This window comes from Delphinapterus leucas, chromosome 2 (assembly GCF_059928025.1).
Source record: "Delphinapterus leucas isolate spDelLeu-1000000601 "Yukka" chromosome 2, BTC_Dleu_Yukka2, whole genome shotgun sequence".
NCBI lineage: Eukaryota > Metazoa > Chordata > Mammalia > Artiodactyla > Monodontidae > Delphinapterus > Delphinapterus leucas.
Genome location: NC_143130.1, coordinates 62,851,228 through 62,870,466, shown reverse-complemented (window position 1 = coordinate 62,870,466; position 19,239 = coordinate 62,851,228). Strand labels below are relative to the sequence as shown.

The 19,239-nt window shown below is 39.5% G+C and overlaps 1 protein-coding gene across 1 annotated transcript in view; it reads left to right on the top strand.

Annotated features, from left to right (window-relative positions):
* The window catches only part of PEAK1 (pseudopodium enriched atypical kinase 1), a 64,170-nt gene that overhangs the window by 4,918 nt on the left and 40,013 nt on the right, over positions 1-19,239 (top strand). The window contains exon 2 of the mRNA XM_022580119.3: positions 18,230-18,420. Coding sequence (XP_022435827.2) covers positions 18,230-18,420 — 191 coding nt within the window. The remainder of the gene's footprint in view (positions 1-18,229; positions 18,421-19,239) is intronic.

Genomic DNA, 19,239 nt, shown 5'->3' with positions numbered 1-19,239 from the left:
ATTGTTAATGAACATAAAATCAAACAAAATTTTTATATTTTCACTTGTAATCATTCACATAAACATTTATGTTTAGGAAGCCTAAGTTTTTTCTTTCTCATTTGTATTTTAATCAAAATTAATGTACTGCCAATAAAAACAAGGAACTGTTATCCAAGTTTGTATTAACAAATGGGATGATTTCCTTATATCACCTGTCCTTTCTGTTCTTAGCAAAGATATGTCCTGAGCAGTCCATTCATCTGATTCTGAGTCTTCCTCCCTCTTGATTTACAGTGAGCCTTCTCTACCAGGCCTGGCTTCCTCCCAGCAAAGACAGAAAACTCTGATTCAGAGCAGATTCTCTCACCAGCTTTTCTTTAGAAAAGTGTAAATAAAAATGAACACTTAATGCCTTCACTTTTTCTAGCAAAATGCCAGGAAGTTTTATATATATTCTTTACTAAAATAAGCTTTTTACATACCCCCAACTAGTCAAACTGCTAACAAGTCTCTATTTTCCTTAAATCCATGTAATAACAAAGCAAGTAGAATAGTGGAATATATTTCTGGGTAGAATAGGCTTGTCATTGGTAGTTGAAAGTAGTGGTAATAAAGCACATGTATCGCAGGTTGCTGTTTTATATAGAAAATAAGCAATTTAAACAGCACATGGTTGGAGTCACCTATGACGGAATGGCAGATAGTTCTTGCAGATCAACAAATGGCTTTACTCCTCATTAAGTATGGCTGTGGTATGTTTATCCGCATCCTGTAAGGCAGAGTCAAGGAATAATTTGGCTCCTCTTCCGTGGAATGAGATTTCTCTACTTTGGCTGCGTGCCACTGTATATAGGCTTGAGGATAGCCTAGGTCCTTGGTATGGCAGACCTCTTACTATACAGCTTATATTTTCACAGATTTGCTTGTATATGGGCCAGTCGTATCTTCCAAAATTTATTAGTTCTTTATAGGTAACATCCATTTATCCAAATGATGCAGCACATTTGCCCCATTGGTTGTCAAATTTAACCATGCATCACAATAAATGGAGGGCTATTAAAACACAAATTGCTGGGCCCCGCCCCCAGAGTTTTTGATTCAATTGGTCTGAGTTGGGTCCTTTCTAACAAGTTCCCAGGTGATGATGCTGTTGCTAATCCTGGGGCCACACTTTGAGAACCACTGGTCTTCCCACCATTCTTAAGATAATGTACTGTAGTCTAAGTAAAGCAAATTTGAGGTATTAAGCTTTTTGTAGAGGCACACTGGAATTTTCACATTTCATAAGGTCCCAGACTAAGTAGAAAAAGAGGTATTAGCATCAAATAGGTTTTTTTTTTTAACTTTTTAAAACTTGAATACTCATGTTGAAAAATATACACCATTTGCTTTTCCAACAGTTACTTCATTTACTTGGATACACCATTAGTATTTACTTGAAGCATCTTTGAGAGGAAAAACATTACTGTCAAATGTCAACATTTATGTTTCCAGCTTGATGGCAGTGTAATCATTAAATTACCATCCCACGGCTGGGAACACATTGCTGGAAGAAATGAAAATGCCAGTTTTTCCATAAGTAAATGAAGATTCCAAATCTAAACGGTATATAATCAAAATGCCAGTTTTTCTATAAGTAAATGAAGATTCCAAATCTAAATGGTATATAAGGAATGAAAAATACTCTACTGAAGGCCAAACTCTAGGCTCTGAAAGATGAGGGACTTTGTAGAGTCTTGCATTATGAGATGAGATTGTTACGAAGTTCATTTATTTGCCTGTTCAGGTGACATAAATTGAATATCTTAACTGTGCTGTATATGTGCCATAGGGATAAATAGGGGGAAAGATTACCACACTGCCGAAATAGTGGGCTTGGGTTTGACTTCAGCTTCAGCTATCTATCTGGTCCTTCAGTGTACAGTGGCTGTAATGATACCTATCACATAGAATTGATTGAGGATATAATAAGAAAATATGTTAAAGACTTAGCACAGGGTCTGGCACATAGGGGGTGCTTGAAAATGATACTAACCCCTCTGCCCTCAATGTGATAAATGCTAAAACAACGTATGTTCAGAGTGGCACAGAAGCGCAAAAATCAGAAGGATTAAATCAGCTTAAAAGACATGAAATCAGGGCTTCCCTCGTGGCGCAGTGGTTGAGAGTCCGCCTGCCGATGCAGGGGACACGGGTTCGTGCCCCGGTCCGGGAAGATCCCACATGCCGCGGAGTGGCTGGGCCCGTGAGCCATGGTCGCTGAGCCTGCGTGTCCGGAGCCTGTGTTCCGCAACGGGAGAGGCCATGTTGTGAGGGGCCCGCGTACCGCTAAAAAAAAAAAAAGACATGAAATCAGCTTCTCAGAGATGAAATACAAACCAGATCTTAAAAGACAAATAAGATTTTGCCAGCAGGCTGAGGAAGACACTAGGCAAAAGGAACAATATATGCAGTCATAGATGATGATGACAGACAGAAGCAGGACCGGTGACTGGAAAAGGATAATGAATAGACCAGTGGTTCTTCAAATGTGGTCCATGCAAGGTCAAATAGTGACCATGTAAAAGTCACCATTTTCATAATAATACTAAGACATTATTTGTCTTTTTCACTGTGTTGACATTTGCACTGATGATGCAAAAACAATAATGGGTAAAACTACTTTTACCTGCACAAATCAAAACCATGGCACCATATGGTACTAGTAGCTTTAAAAAACAAACACCAGTTTCACTTAAGAATGTCCTTGATAAAGTACTAAATTTTATTAAATCTCAACCCTTGAATATATGTCTGTTTAAAAATTCTGTGTGATAAAATGAGAAGTACACAGGGAGTACTTACGCTGCATACCAAAGTATGGCTGTCTCAAGGAAAAACTCTTGTAAAAGAGTTTGAGTTTCAAAATTTGAATTACAAAGCTGAACCAGCACCTTTTTCATGGACCATCTTGAAAGAACAAGGGGCAGACCAGCTGTGGTTATACAGACCTGGGTGTTTGGCAGATATTTTCTTAATGAACATAGTGAGCCTATTACTTCAAGGAAAACAGCTGACAGTATTTGTTGTCAATAATAAAATTCACGCTTTCAAGCAAAATAAGAACTTTTGCAAACTTGTATCTGCTACCGTGACAGCTTCTTAATACTTAAACATTTTTTCTGATGAGATTGGTGGTGGCATTAGCAAAAAAGATTGTTAAAATTATATAATGAAATGTGTCAACATTTGGAAGATCCACATAACTCAGTGAACCGGTTATTTCCAAATGACCCCATGCAGGATGTTACAGAATTATGCATGAGTAAAAGATCCATTGAAACTGCAAGTTAGACCAAGGGATTTAATGTAATTGAGTACAAAAAGTTCATTGGTATGGTTTTAGATTCCATATTGCAAGTAACTTTTAAGAAACTACCACTTGCCAAGTTCTGATATAGTACCAAAGAAGAATATCCACGATTATCTAGAAGACTATAAATACTACCTTTCCCACCTACATATGTGGATGAGACCAGATCTGTTTCATATACTTTAACCAAAGCAACATATCACAGCAGATCAAATGCAGAGGCACATATGAGCATTCAGCTGTCTTCTATTAAGCCAGATATTAAATAGATTTGAAAAAAATATTATTTTGGTTAATATTTAAAGTGTTTACTATTTTTTAATGAATTAATTATTTTTTAATTTTTCAGTTTTAATTTCTAATGTAATAATGTCAATAGATATAATCCACATAAGCAAGAGCCCTTACAGTTCTCAATAATTTTTAAGAGAAAAAGTTTGAGAACTGCTGAGAAAGACTGAAGAGCCTTGCATGCTACATTGAAATGTTTGGCCCTTTATGTTATAGATTTTGTAGCAGAAACAGTTTTTAAGGATGAAAGTAGTGTGATTTTCTTTTTTAAATAAAATCTGTACTGGCAGAAGTATTAAAAATGAACTGGAAGGGCAAAATATTGGTGACAGGGATACCAGTCAAATTTTGGCTCAACAATGTATCCATAGGCATCATTTCCATCCGGCTAGTCTGGATCAAGAGAAATTAATTTAGTGGTTAGTCTGGTCTGTGACCAGGTGGGAATTTCTCCATTATCGTTTTTAAAAGCACTAGTTTACCTACCATCTCTACAACTCTTTGGTGTCCATAGCATGGGGAATAATATTGCATAGTGAGAAAAATGCAAGCACTGGAGTCAGACAGACAAAAATTTGAATTCTAATTATACCACTGGTAGCTGTGTGACTTTTGACTTAACCTCTCTGAGCTGAAGTTTCCCAATGTGTACCACAGTGATGATAATACCTACCTTATAGAGATATTATGAGGACTAAATAGATATCTGTAAAGCATCTAGCACAGTACCTAGCAATAACAGTTGACTTCTTTACAAATTATGCTTAGGACATCAGAATTTAAGATAATCCTTGCTTAATGTTTCCCCCCTGCATTCTATTCTTAGAACAGCTAAGTGCTCTTTCTTAAATATAAAACCAGTCATATCTCCAAACTGAAGAAGGCCCTATATATGTGACCTCTGTCTACCTGATTAATCTTACTTACCCTCTTGCTCATGTACCTCCGGTTATTCAGGCTTGCTTTCTTCCTGAGTGCCTTGTTTAAAATGTTGACCATGGAATTGTTACCACCTTTTAATGGGGGACCACCTTTTAATCCCAAATCTATTTACTTCTCTCCATCTCTGCTTCTACCACTTTTAATGGAGACTAGCTTAAAATTGTTCCTTTTATTTACTTTCTTTAAAAAAATTTGTTTTTTATTTTTGGCCACACCGCACGGCTTGTGAGATCTTCGTTCCCTGACCAGGGATTGAATCCGGGCCCTCAGCAGTGACAGCGCAGAGTCCTAACCACTGGACTGCCAGGGAATTCCCCTCTTTTTTTTTTGTTTTGTTTTGTTTTGGGGTTTTTTTTTGTGTGTGTGTGTGGTTTTTTTTTTTGCAGTACGCGGGCCCCCCACCGTTGCAGCCACTCCCACCGCGGAGCACAGGCTCCGGATGCGCAGGCTCAGCGGCCATGGCTCACGGGCGCAGCCGCTCCGCGGCATGTGGGATCCTTCCGGACCGGGGCACGAACCCCGCGTCCCCTGCATCGGCAGGCGGACTCTCAACCACTGCGCCACCAGGGAAGCCCTCCCCTCTTTTTATTTTAAACTTTTTATGATAGAAAATTCTAAACATGTACAAAAGTAGATAGATTCATAAAATGAACCACCACTTACCCCAAAACCACACTTCAACAACTATCAATTTATGGCCAATCTTGTTTCATCTATACCTCATCCCATTCCCCCCATTATTATTATTATTATTATTTTTGCAGTACGCTGGCCTCTCACTGTTGTGGCTTCTCCCGTTGCGGAGCACAGACTCCGGACGCACAGGCTCAGCTGTCATGGCTCACGGGCCCAGCCGCTCGCGGCATGTGGGATCTTCCCAGACCGGGGCACGAACCCGCGTCCCCTGCATTGGCAGGCGGACTCTCAACCACTGTGCCACCAGGGAAGCCCCCGCGCCCCCATTATTTTGAAGCAAATACCAGGCATCATTTCATTTGTAAGAATTTCAGTAGGTATCTCTAAAAGATAGGTGGTTTTTTTTCCCCCTCATATGCACATGCCTAAAGGGTTCTTTAAACTTTAATGGCTAACCCTTGGCTAAACATCATCTGGTATCAAGATTTTAAATATTACATATATTCTTTTGACCCCAAATTTATATCTCTACTCCTGATCTCTTTCCCCCATGATTCACATATAACTTATCCACTTGATATCTCCAGTTAAACATCAACTGGACATCTCAGATGAAACATGTTCCAAACATAAGTCTTGATTTTTCCCTACAAATCTATTCAATCCCAAGCCTTCCCTTGATAAATGGTCCCACCATCCATCTAGTCGCTCGGATTAGAAAACTAGGAGTCATCTTTTTTTTTTTTTTTTTTTCTTTGCGGTACGCGGGCCTCTCTCTCACTGTTGTGACCTCTCCTGTTGCGGAGCACAGGCTCCGGACGCGCAGGATCCTCGGCCATGGCCCACGGGCCTAGCCACTCCGCGGCATGTGGGATCTTCCCGGACCGGGGCACGAACCCGTGGCCCCTGCATCGGCAGGCGGACTCTCAACCACTGCGCCACCAGGGAAGCCCAGGAGCCATCTTTGATTTTTCTCTTCCCTTCATCCCCTGCACCCAAAATATCATAAAGTGTTTTCCTAATTGATCTCCCTGCCTAATCTCTCACCCCTTCTAATCTAGTCTCTCTGGAACAGTCTTGTACTCTTTCTAAAATGCAGATCCCATTGTTTCAACACAGTGAAGGAAGTCCCTATACAATCTGACCTCTAACTACCAATATAACCTGTCTCCTGCTCACCACCTTGCTCATAAACTTCTCACAATAGGAGTTTTCTTTCTGTTCTTCAGAAGTGCCAGGCCTAATCCCTTTATACCAGCTATTCACTCTGTTTGGTATGCTTCGTTCAGATCTTTGCATGGCTGGCTCCTTGTCATTCAGCTCTCGATTTAAATGTCACTCCCTCAGAAGATTCTTCACTGGCTGCCCAATCATAAGAAACTCCCCCCACTCTCAGTCACTCCCCATCACATTGCATCATCTTTTTTAATTTTAGATTTAATCACATTTTATCACTTTTTTTTTAAACTATTCCATCTTTATTTCATTCTTCCCTTCTGGATTCAATTTACTTCTTCCCAAAGTATATACCCTTTTAGTAGTCTTTTCAGTAAACTGGTGGTAAATTCTTGATTATTGACTAAAATCGTATTTATTTCATAATTGGTAGGCAATATCTATTGCCAGTCACATACATGTACTTAAAAATTTAGCTCAAGAGACTAAGACTCCATGTCTAACTAAGGGTTAAGACTCCATGCTTCCCCTGCAGGGGGCACGGGTTCAATCCCTGGTCAGGAACTAAGATCTCGCATGCTGCACAGCACAGCCCATAAAAGAAAAACAAAAAAATTTTAGCTCAAAAATTTTCTTTCTAATCAATTAGAAAAATAGTCAATAACTAAGAAAATCACTGTAACTCGCCTAAAATAACTATAACACTCTCAGCCGAAGTTAAGGATATCATTTGCCCCCTGAATGGCCTCTTGACCTTTGACTAACCTTTCTAGCTCCACCATCCCTGAACATCATGTTCCTAATTAGCAAAGACCCCTACCATGTATCCATCCTGGATACCATATAAGTCCAGTTTCTTTAGGACTCCCAGAACCATTTCAGGAATCCAGCTATGCCTTACACTGCTGTCCAGACCTCAGCCAGCTTCTGTTCTGGACACGCAGATTAGATTTGGCACACCTTTGCTCCCTTAGGAATGCTAGTCATCTGTATAAGCCTTCTTATACCCTTCCAAGACCATTTTGATCTTCTTAGGGTCCTTAGAACTCAGCTATATTCCTAAATAATCCAGGAGTCAATCCTCGGAGTCCCTCTAATCCACTCCAAGGTTCAGGGGTATAGACCAGGAATTGGCAAACTGTGACCTGTGGGCCAAATCTGACCTTTCACCTGTTTCTATAAATGAAGTTTTACCGGAAAACAGCCACACTCACTTTTTTTTTACATGTTATCTACAGCTGCTTTTGCACCATAACAGCAGGGTTGAATAGTTGCAATAGACACCATATGGCCTGTAAAGCCTAAAATATTTACTATCTGACTCTTCACAGAAAAGTTTGCTGACCCCTGGACTAAGTTATAATATCTGATTTGTCTGTAGTCATCAGGCATGCTAGTGGCCTGTAGCCATTCTGGTCAAACACTAGTCAGGTTTGCTACTCACTAAAATAACCAGAGTCTGAGTCTCTTTATATACATGTGTGTATGCACACAGAGTATGGGAAAAGAAAGTCCAAATACTTCTTAGATTATGGTACAATGTGATGTCCTCCTCTCTGGAAAGTTCAGCTAGAATTTTTTTTTTAATGTTTATGCTCCAGTTATACATCTTTTTTTTTTTTTTTGGTATGTACAATCTTCTTTTAAAAAACTTTTTAAGAACACTTTTTGTAATTGAAGTATAGTTGATTTACAATGTTATATTAGTTTCAGGTGTTCTCTAGTTATATCTTAATTTGTATTATCTCTGCTCTTTGCTAAGACAACCTATCAAAGTCATCTTTTCAGACCAAACTGGCCTTGAAGATCAAATTCCTATTTCTCATAAAGAAAAAAATGGGAGACAGAAGCTGAAAGTAGCAGCTCGTTCTTCTGATCATATGTTCTTTGCTCTAAAGAAACTTCTAGACTATCAGCACATCTACGTTTGCTGACATTAGATGAGTTCATAAAGTCCTTACTATTGAATTTTTAAATAATCCTCTTTTAGAGAAAACTGATAAATATCTCACTTTATTGTAATCACAGAATGATGCAGAATGGTTATGGGGGGGTCTTCAGATAGCTTTATGTTCCTTTCTCTTTGGGGAGGTGATTAAAAATCCAGAGAAGTAAACTGACTTGTTTAGAGTCTCATAATGAATGTATTACAAAGTGAAGAATCAAACTGAGAATTCCTCTACTTATTTGGTCCGTTTTGTTTCCTTGTTCGCCTAATGAATCTGAAGTCAAATACCTGTATCTTATTATATAATTCGTAATTTTCATTCACGTTACCTCAGTTGTCCCAGTATCTCTGACAGTGCATTCTTCCTATTATAGGAAATTGAGAAACAGAGAGGCTCATCGACAGTCCCAGGGCCACTCTGCAAGTAGGTGTCAGAGCCAGACTCTGACTTTAGAGATGTTTGGCCTGTTAGTAATTTTTGTTGCACTCTTTTGGTGATCATTGAGTCTGTTGGCATCTACCATGTCTTTTATAAAGGCAGCCTAAGTTCAAGAAGGCATGTCTGTGACCACTAAGGGCCACAGTGATGCATACTGATTCATTGACCTGTCGAGCACTCTTAAAGTACTCAACATTGGCACAGTTGTTCACTCTCTTCGAAGCACTTTATGTGAAATTCCTAGTTAATACATACTCCTGTAAATGTCGCTACACCCATTTTATAGATGAATAATGGGAGACATGGACAGAGTAGCATCGGTGGCAGAGCTGGGATTAAATTTGAGTTTCTAATTTCTAGGCCTTTATTCAAACCTCTAGGCCACAGTTTCAGTCAGTGATTATTTAATATAACTGCAGTAGAATATTGATTAGAGTCATCAGGTGATATTTAAAGGTTTAACCCAGGACAAGCAGTTTATCCTCATATGGTAACTCTATAATGGTGATTTGTTAATAGCAGGGAGAAAGGCTTGCCTGAAAAGAGCAAAGTGATGATAGCAGTGCACACTGATGCGCTCCCCACACCAACTCCTAGTTATCATAGAGTGAAACAGCCTGAAGAATCAGCCGTTGGCCTTTGTGTGCTGCTGGCGCATGGAGAAGCTCCACTCTGTGTCAGAGAAGATGTTCTGTTCCTCTGACTTCCTAGTTGGGGAGAGGAACCCCTCTTTGGATGCTCCACGTTGGAACCTGTCCCTATTCCATTCTCCATCGTGATATAGGCAGAAATTTTGCTGGGAGGAATGTAGATACAGATCCTGGTGCTACTTTCTAGTGCCTTGCTGCCCAGATCCCAACTGATTTGATTTATTCAACACCCATTTACTGAGTGCTTTCTGTGATCCTCAGTCCCTGCTGCCTTAGCTTGGGCTCCATAACAAAATACCACAGACATGTGGCTTAAACAGCAGAAATTTATTTTCTCACAGTCTGGAGGCCAAAAGTCCAAGATTAAGTTTCCAGCTGATTTGGTTTCTGGTGAGGGCTCTCTTTCTGACTCGATGGCCACTTTCTCATTATGTCCTCACTTTCCTCCATAATGTGTACAGAGAGAGAAACCACGCTGTCTGGTGCCTCTTCTTAAAAGGACACAAATCCTGTCTGACAGGGCCCCATCCTTATGACCTCATTTAATATTATTTCCTTAGAGGCCCCATCTCCAACTACAGCCACACTGGGGGTTAGAGTTTCCACATATGAATCTGGAGGGGACACAAACAGTCTATAACATCTGCCATGGGTGTTCAGAGAAGGAAGAGTCCCCATGGACAGTAAGACATCATGGGTAATGTGAGATTTGAATAGTCTTTAATGACTGGCTGAGTTTGGAATAGATGGAAAGAAGAAGGGAGGCAACTCTAGGAAGGGAAAGTAGGTACAGCAGAAACGTAGAATATGGTGTGTCCAAGGGACAGGGAATTATGTAAATACATTGTCTGGAGCTGAAGGATTGTGTCTCAGAAAGTCTGGAATAAAGATAAAAACATATGTTGCAGCCTCATGGTGAAGGGCTTTGAAGTCCTGCACGTAGTCTGGACCTGACCTCAACAGGTCACAAGGATCAATGGCTGATATAGAACAGAGGAACAGCAGAACAAAAGAGAGATTTTAAGAAGAGTCCCCTGGTAGGGTGGGTAGAAGGTACAGGTGCTGTGGTCTGTCTTGGAGCAGCTTTTTCAGTCATAGGGGCCTGCCTTTTGTGTTCACCTCTGTCCTCTGTTGATACAAAGAACTGGGATAGTACTGCATGTTGGAAGACTTATTGCTGGTGTCACAGATGCCATTTCCTATTTTCAGAGTGGTCTTCATCCAGCCAGACCTTCTAATAAAAATCATAAATGTCATACTAGGCCATATCCTCATTTCCTAACATTTTGTAAGTTTGTATAATTGTATTCTAAGAATAAACCTCAGAAGGTAAGGATTGGTCCCAAAGCACTCCCTCCCTTTTTTAATAGCCCATTATGAATCTCTTATCTGTGACTACTTAAATTATTTTATTTCCCCTGTTCAGCCATATTGCTTCTGAGCAATGATGCTCCTTTACTTAAAATTTTCTTCCTCACTTCTTATACTTTACTCCTTTTATACTTAATTTCCCTCTTCTCTCTGCGGAGAGAGAGGCAGTAAAAAATAGTTTCTCAAATTGTGGCCCTAGGAACAACTGCATCAGAATCACCTGGGGTGTTTATATAAATGCAGATTCCTGGATCATACCACAGAGCTGTAGAATCAACCCCTGGGGGTGAGGGCCGCAAATCTGCATCTTTAACAAGGTAATTCTTAGACATGTTAAAGTCTGATAACAATTGGCATAATATATTAGAACATAGGCTTTGAAGTCACTCAGACCTCGATTTGTATCCTGCTTTCACCACTTATTAGCTGTGTCATCTGGGACAAGTTTCTTGAGCTCTGCTTCTTAGTTTCCTCATCTATAAACTGAGAGACAGAATAATGTATCTGTTTAGAACACAGACTAGAGCTGAAGTGCTGGGTTTGAATCTCAGCTCCACCAGGTATCAGCTGTGTTACCTGAGGCAAATAACTTAACCACTCTGGGCTTAATATTTTTTCATTTGTAAAACAGAGATAATAACCTTGTATGACTTAAAAGAATTAATGTTAAGTGTTAAACAGGAGGGGAGGGGAAGGGATTTTTATACCCCTAGGGTATATTTGGCAATGTCTGGAGACTATTTGGTTGTCACAACTGGGGAGGCAGAGAGTAATTCCAACACCTATTGGATAGAAGGTAAGAGATGTTAGTGTGATTCTACTACGCACAGGAAAGCCCTCCACGACAACTATCTGGTCCAAAATGTCAGTAGTGCCACTGTTGAGAGACGTGGCTTAGAACAGGGACATAATAAGCACTGTGTAAGTTTTGGCTACTATTATCATTTGCTCTTATGGGAATAACAACCCTTACTCAGAGTATTATTGTTAGGAGATATATATTTAAGCACACAGTACCTAGCAGTCAGCAGATGTGGAGGTAGTGGTGGTGATTATTATTAGGAAGCCAAACATCTATAAACACAGTCTTTCTATACCAGAGCAGTTCCCATGTAAAGAAATCCTTTTGCCATGTAAACAATGACTTTGTTTAGAATTTTTCAAAAGAATCCATCTGTAATCATTAATACCCCACATTTCAATAATAGCTTTTTTCTTTTCAAAACACTTTTACTTCTTCATCTTCATAATCAAGCATTTATTCTTGAATCTTTACAATGCACCAGGCTTACCTAATGGTATCGGTGTGGTGGAAAGAACACGGGTGTTAGAGTTGCATAGTATCGAATTCAGATCCTGACTCTGTCACCTAAGTACACACATAACCTTAGACAATTCATTTCACTTCTTTCAGTCTTGGTTTCCCCATCTGTAAAGTGAGAATAACCGCCTTTACCTCTTGAGGTGTTTTTGTGAGTTAAACAGAACAGTGTGCGGCTTGTGCAGCGTAGAGTAGGAACAGGTTCTGAGCAGTGTTTGTTCCTGTTCCCTCCCTATATCCATTCCTCCAGCGAGCGTGCCATGTTCTGGAGAGTTTAGTGTACATAATCATCTCGCTCCCCCGACTCAAAGGGCAAACGGGCAGTTGAGGGAGATAAGAGGACATTGGGGAAAGGTGCAGTGACTCACTTCTCCAGAGCTTCTGGGCACGCGGGAAAAGTCCAGGACCCGAAAATGACTGTTCCATATCGTCCTTAGGTTAGTCCTGTTAGAGAGGCCTGTTGATAGCTTCTTCTCATACCTTGCCTTTCCAGGAAATAAACATCAATATCTGACCCCATTCTTTAGAAGTGAGCTAAGGCCAAATGGTGACGCTGAGAATCTCCTTCCACACCTCTGTTATTGAGAAAAGCAGCCCTATTTTATTGCTCTTTTCCAAGATTAATTTATCTTTTCTGTTAATTTGTACAGATGCCATTCTGAATTTTTATTTCATAGGATTTTAAAACTGTAATTTTTCTTAGTATTATGAAGGTGACAGTGATTTACAGTGGCCTGTGTTTTTATCTACTTTGCTGTCTTGCAGTCTAGTGCCTTAAAGACACTTGTAATTTGCTAAAGAAAAAATTTGTTAAAGAAAAAAAAACACATTTGTTAAAGAAAAAAAAAAATTGAAACTGTGCCGTATCTGGAAATTAGAGTCTATTCAAGACCTTGCACATGGCTGCCAGTCTTCCCCATCCCAAGACCTAGCCACTTCATTCACACCAGGAAGAGCTACCTTTGTCTGACCAGACTATGTTAGACGTATTAGCAAGAACTCATCAGATCTCAGTTAAAGGTTAATCTCAGTCCAGGATAAGAAGTTTGAAGTTTTCAGTTAGACGACAGAAGGCTTAGTGGAAAATTGGAGACACTAAGATAGTGATCAATGGACACAACACTTTTCTACCTGAGAATGCCAGTAATTGGAAAGTGTAACGAAATCAAGTAGATGACCTGGAAACTAAGATAGGATTAAGAAATGTCATATCGATGGGAGGTCCTAGAGGTAGGGAGACAGAAGGAAGTGGAGGTTTTCCCCCTTTCAGTAAATAAACAGTGTGGGATTCGATAACTTTGATCTTTCCTCCTCGTGTTGATTCACATCCCGTTTCTGCAAAGGTCCATCATCCCCAGCAACTCCAGAAATAAGCAGCTTTGGAAACCAGTAATAAAACCATGAAATGCTGTTTCTGATTGCTTTGATCTGATCTTTAGGGGTAAAAGGAGGTTTTAAAAATCACGCATTTGCTTATTGGCTGACCTGGGCAACTAAAGACAGATGCAGCTGCTGAAGAGAGCTGGCAAATGAGAATTTAGGATACCATTTGCCCCAAGAGGCAGATGGTCTCTGCAGAAGCCTGATTTCATTTACTGTCCCTTCTGAAGCTGAATGAAGGTGGTTGAATTTGAAGAAAAAGTTGAACTGAAATCGTGGAAATACTTGGATACATAAAGGCCTTTAATCCTTTCTAATGTGGCATTTGATTTGCCTTTTTAAAAAGTATATTCAGACATTAACAGAATTTCTACCAAAATCTGTCTTGAATGAATTTGCCAGGGGGAAAAAAAAAAGGATTATTTCGTTTGATGGTGTAATGATTAATCCTACTACCTGGGTAAGCCAAGTGAGCTTCCCGCAGGAGATTGCTTCTGCGGCTTTGAATTATGTATGACTATTGCAGACTGTTGAGATATAAACTTACCAAGGGATTCATTTGTATTACAGACAGATCTGTAACAACGTTACCATTTCATTTGAATACCTTAAGTTCATCCTCCGTGTTCAGAAAATGAGATGTGTCTTTGTGGAGATAGTGACGTGATTTTTTTTGTGTCAGGTCAGACATTACCAAATCTCAATTAAAAACTGGTCATTAATGAAACGTTGGTCAAAGAGCTTGAGGTAAAAAGAAATGTGTGCTATCTCCCATTCTGAAAGTAGAACAAATGCTGAGGGTCAGGAAAAGAGAGACAAAGTCAGGGTTTGACCCAGCCTGATGATCAAGGACCTAGATGTCAATGCCATAGTTACTACAGATATTCTACATTGCATTACAGAACTAGGGATTGTTTCAACATGAATTTAAATAGCAGGAATGGAAAAGCCATAACTTCCTCTCTGTGGGCCATTTATCAGTTAACAGTTCTGTTTTATAATAATGAATATCAACTTGTACCTATCCTGAAAAAAATCATTACCTTCATCATTATTTGCTACTTCAAGACATGTGCTAAGATATATTGTATTAGAAATCCTAGTAGATTTCTTGTAATTTCATTTTAAAGAATTTTTTTTTAACCATCTATCTCATGGGCGAAATGGGGGACTTTTCATTTTCTCCATTATCTCCCTCCTGATGTTGTCATCTAGTTTGTACAGAAGATCAAAGTAATAGGGAAACAGAATCTGGGTTCTCTGATTCCTGTTTTGGTGTTTTCTCCATTACATCAAACATTTCCCAATGAAAGGTCAGTGGTGAACCACTTTGTTAGGAGATAAAGCCTGTATTTGGAAAGTGTCATATTACTATTTGGGAGGGTTTTCTGATTTTATATCTAAATATGAAACATTAAAAAAGTCAATGGTCAAAAATTATATTCCCTTATAAAATTAATATGCCTAAGATAAATTAATTATAGGATTTTACTTCCTTTTTTCTTCCTGGACAATTTGATTATTCGTAGTGACTGAATCACCTTCTCTGATGCTGTTCTTGATTCTTTTTCATTTTTTAGTCACAGCATGTTACCACATCTAAGCTTGAACTCTCAAAACCTCTTCCTTTCCCCTTTCCTCTCTCTTTTACCATTTTAATCATACAAAGAGCTTTTCTTCCCTCAAGCATCGACATGGCATATCATTGATGCATTTTTTAAAGTTCTTCCTTTTAGACACTGCTGTCACTGTAAATGCAGGTTAAACATCTTAGTATCCATTTGCAAATCCATGTGATTTAACTTTCATCAACTCTTTTGCATAGTTCTTCATAGATGACAATTGTTTTAACTGGTGATTTAATATACCAGTGCACTTATTTAAAATGTGCTTGTGAAAACTGACCTTTGTAGAGAATATAGGTTGTGCTGCCCTGGTCCTCAAAGAGTTAATAAAAGTAGCTTTCACTTTGCTTAGTTTCCCAAAGGTAATTTGGCTCATTTCCCAGACCAAACCCCTCAGGTAAAGGTCAAGGTGCAGTGGGTTATATTAAGGTGCAGGATTCGAGCCTCTTATATCTTGCCCCACTTGTAGTCCTCCAGAACTCAGTGGGAGCTATGGTTCATCAGAGCTTCAGAACATGGCTAACAGACTGAAGAAGGCCCTGTAGAATTTCCTTTAATGGGGAATTGTATGAGTGACTACAGTGGGTGAGTCTTTAATACTTCTTGCTTTTTAGCATCCATATTTTGTTTTGAGAACCCCTTAAGAGTACAGAGTTATGTTTCATGTATGTGGGAACAGGCCCAGGGAATTCCTCACTGGTTAATAGCAGCAACTCTTTCTTGTAGTTTTTACAATAGGCTTAATATAAATAGCCCATTCCCTGGGAGGAAAACAGACAAGCAAGGGTGGAGCCATGGTTTCTGAACCCGCCTTCACCAATCATTTTTGACAAATGGAAAAGAGAGCTTCCTTTTAGTAATAACGATGAGATTGGGGGAAGTAAGAGAAAAGGCAAGAGCAAGGCTGCAGAGATTAGGGGCCTAAAAACACCTTTTTAGAAACCTCTCAAGTTGACTCGAGAATAAGAAGAGAGCGTCTGGAGGTTTAATGCTTTTCCTGTCAAAGGGGGATGATGTTTTTTAATCACTATATTTATTGCTTTGAAATTTAAAATGGCTTAAATTAACTTTTGCCCAGCAAAGATCATTTTCCCTCTCCTGAAGCATGTTGATAACTTCTCAGTGACACTAAGTGGCGTCTAAGAGGGTCTCAGAAGTGTCACTTTGCTTTCTTCGCTAACGCGTGGAAGTAGAGCCCCTTGTTACCTTGAATTTATGATGTTCCATATTATGAGAAACTAGCTTTGTTTTGGGTTGATAATCTAAGGCAGCCCATTAAGAAGAGTCAGCATGCTTTAGCATGTGAGGCCTCCTTTACATAAACCACCCTGCTGACTGCTAGTGAACTGATCCCTTCCCACCTCACCCTATCCCCAAGAGCCAGATTCCATAATGGTACCTCCCACGCATTGCTTACTCTCAGTACAGAGAGACCTCTGGCTCTGCCAGCTTTGAAAGAATATTTTTGAAGTTGTGTATCCAGCAGACTTCAAGGCTTATTTTTCTGTTCTGGCACATGCATAATTTCCATAATGAAAAATTGATAAGAAAGTACTCCTCCTTCAGATCTACTCCCTCAAATCCACAGGTGATATATGTTCTGATGACACATGATCAAACAAAGTACCTCTTTTAAAGAAACTTGTAAATGTCACCATGACTCACTGCCATTTGAAAATCCAGAAATAACATGTCACAGTATATAAGATGTTTCCTTTCATTCTTTCTCTTTGCCCATTAAAACAAAACAAAACAAAAAGAAACAGGAAGAAGAGCTAGCTGGTGAGTGTGTGACAGTCTAGGAATACTTTTAGTAGACCCAGAAACCATTAAAGGTGCCTGATTTTGAATTTGTTTCATTGAACCAGCCCAATGAGATTTTCTAACTAGGCCGGTTTTCTCCACCAACATTTAATAATCATTACACCCCCTTGTACTCTATAGCAACAGAATTGGAAGTTCAGGCAGAGTGGGATGTGGGGAAGACTGGAAGGCATAGCCATAAGCAAATGAGCAGGCAGCAGTGAAACAAGATCGGGAAACACAAAGCACTATGGATGACCATCCTCTGGTATGTGGCCAATGGGATGCTTGAGATTCATTTTAATAGATGAGATTAACTAGAGGTCAGAACTTTCTTTTCCATTTGCCTTGCCTGCTGCATGCATACAGGCAAAATGTTGATGCTTCACTGTGCTCCTAGCAACAAGGCTTCCAGGCCTCAGTTTACCTAAAATAATTGCTTTACTTCCTTTTTTAAATCTCAACTTTACTCCTGATCCTTTACTAAATAGTTTCGTAAATACTTTAGTGTGTAGTAAATATTACATACTAAATAAAGTAAATACTGTAAAGTATTTCATATTTATTATAGTATTATAGCACAGTTCACCCTTTTTATTTGCGAGTTCCACATCTGCAGATTCAACCAACCATAGATTAAAAATATTAGGGGAAAAGAAATTCCAGAAAGTTCCAAAAAGCAAAAATTGAATTCGCAGTGCACTGGCAACTGCTTACATAGCATTTACGTTGTATTGGGTATTATAAGTAATCTAGAGATGATTTAAAGTATATGGGAGGATGTGTGTAGGTTATATGCAAATGCCATTTTATATAAGGGACTTGAGCATCTGTGGGTTTTGGTATCCTGTGGGTGGTCCTAGAACCGGCCCCCTTCAGATACCAAGGGATGACTGTACTATAGTATGGTAAATGTAGTAAATATGCTAAATACTTTCTTAAATACTTTAGTGTATTACTCTTTAACAGGTTAAGCATTCAGTTCCCTCTACCCCTACTACCTAAAAAAAAAGTTCCACTCCTTACCTGTTATTCTCAAACTTCCCTCTGAGCCTACTATAGCTCCTCTACCAAACTGAATTCTCAATATGTATGAATCAAGTATGTATCAAGTATCCCAATATATATATGATAGAAGTATCTGCCTACATGAAAGACTGCCTTATATTCAGACAAGTATGTTGGGGTTTATGACCCATTGCTGTGACTATAGGGCCAGTTATTTACATTTATGGCAATATGTGCCTTCCATAAATCTAAATTTTAGCAAAAACCTTTGAATGCCAGTGTGATGGTGGTCTGATTTGTTTCAGTCACGTGACCCATGAAGTGACAGAGGATTTTTCTCCTCGGGATCCAAGCACTGTTGTGAAGCAAGATGGTGGGGGCTGTACTTCAGTCACATCGGCATTGCCGCTGCCTGAACTGGAAAGGGAAGAGGAAAAGGGAGACATTTCAGGTCCTATGGACCCGAATCCCTGTAGTGCAACGTACAGCAACTTAGGTAAGTGCAAATGTCACGTAAAGAGTATTTAAAGTTTGTCTTTTTATGTACCAGCCTAATGCTTATTTCCCTGGAAAGATGGTTTTTATTGTTCCATGGGGCAAAAGTTGGAAATTGGAGTTATAAATTTTAACTCACATCAGAAAAAGTCCTGTATTTAATTTGTACTAGGCATATATTAAACACCTGTTACCATGAGTCCTGTGCCATGTGCTAGGATTCTGACATAGTCCCTGCCTTGAGAGACTCACCTGGAGGGAAAGAGATGAGCTAGTTAATGATTTCAGTATAATATGAGGAGTGCAGTGATAGAGAATACACACGGAATTTTTTTGTTTTGCTTTTTTGGCCATGCCATGCAGCTAGCGGGATCCTAGTTCCCCGACCAGGGATTGAACCTGGGCCCGCAGCAGTGAAAGCGCAGAGTCCCAACCAATGGACTGCCAGGGAATTCCCCACACAGAATATTTTTATATTACACAGGGAAGGGTGTCAAAAGATGCCTTCCAGGGGACTTCCCGGGCAGTCCAGTGGTTAAGACTCTGCGCTGCCACTGCAGGGGGTGTGGGCTCGATCCCTGGTCAGGGAACTAAGATCCCGCATGCCGCACAATGCAGCCACACACACACACAAATAATTAATAAAATTAAAATTTTTTTAAAAAGCAAGAAAGATGCCTTCCTGGAGATAATTTCTGAACTTATTTAGCTGGTTGACAGAGGGAAAGAAGAGTAACAACATGAGCAAAGAAGAGGCAACACATGAGCAAAAAGTATGGAGATGCGAAACGGCTTGGTACATGTGGATAACACAACCATT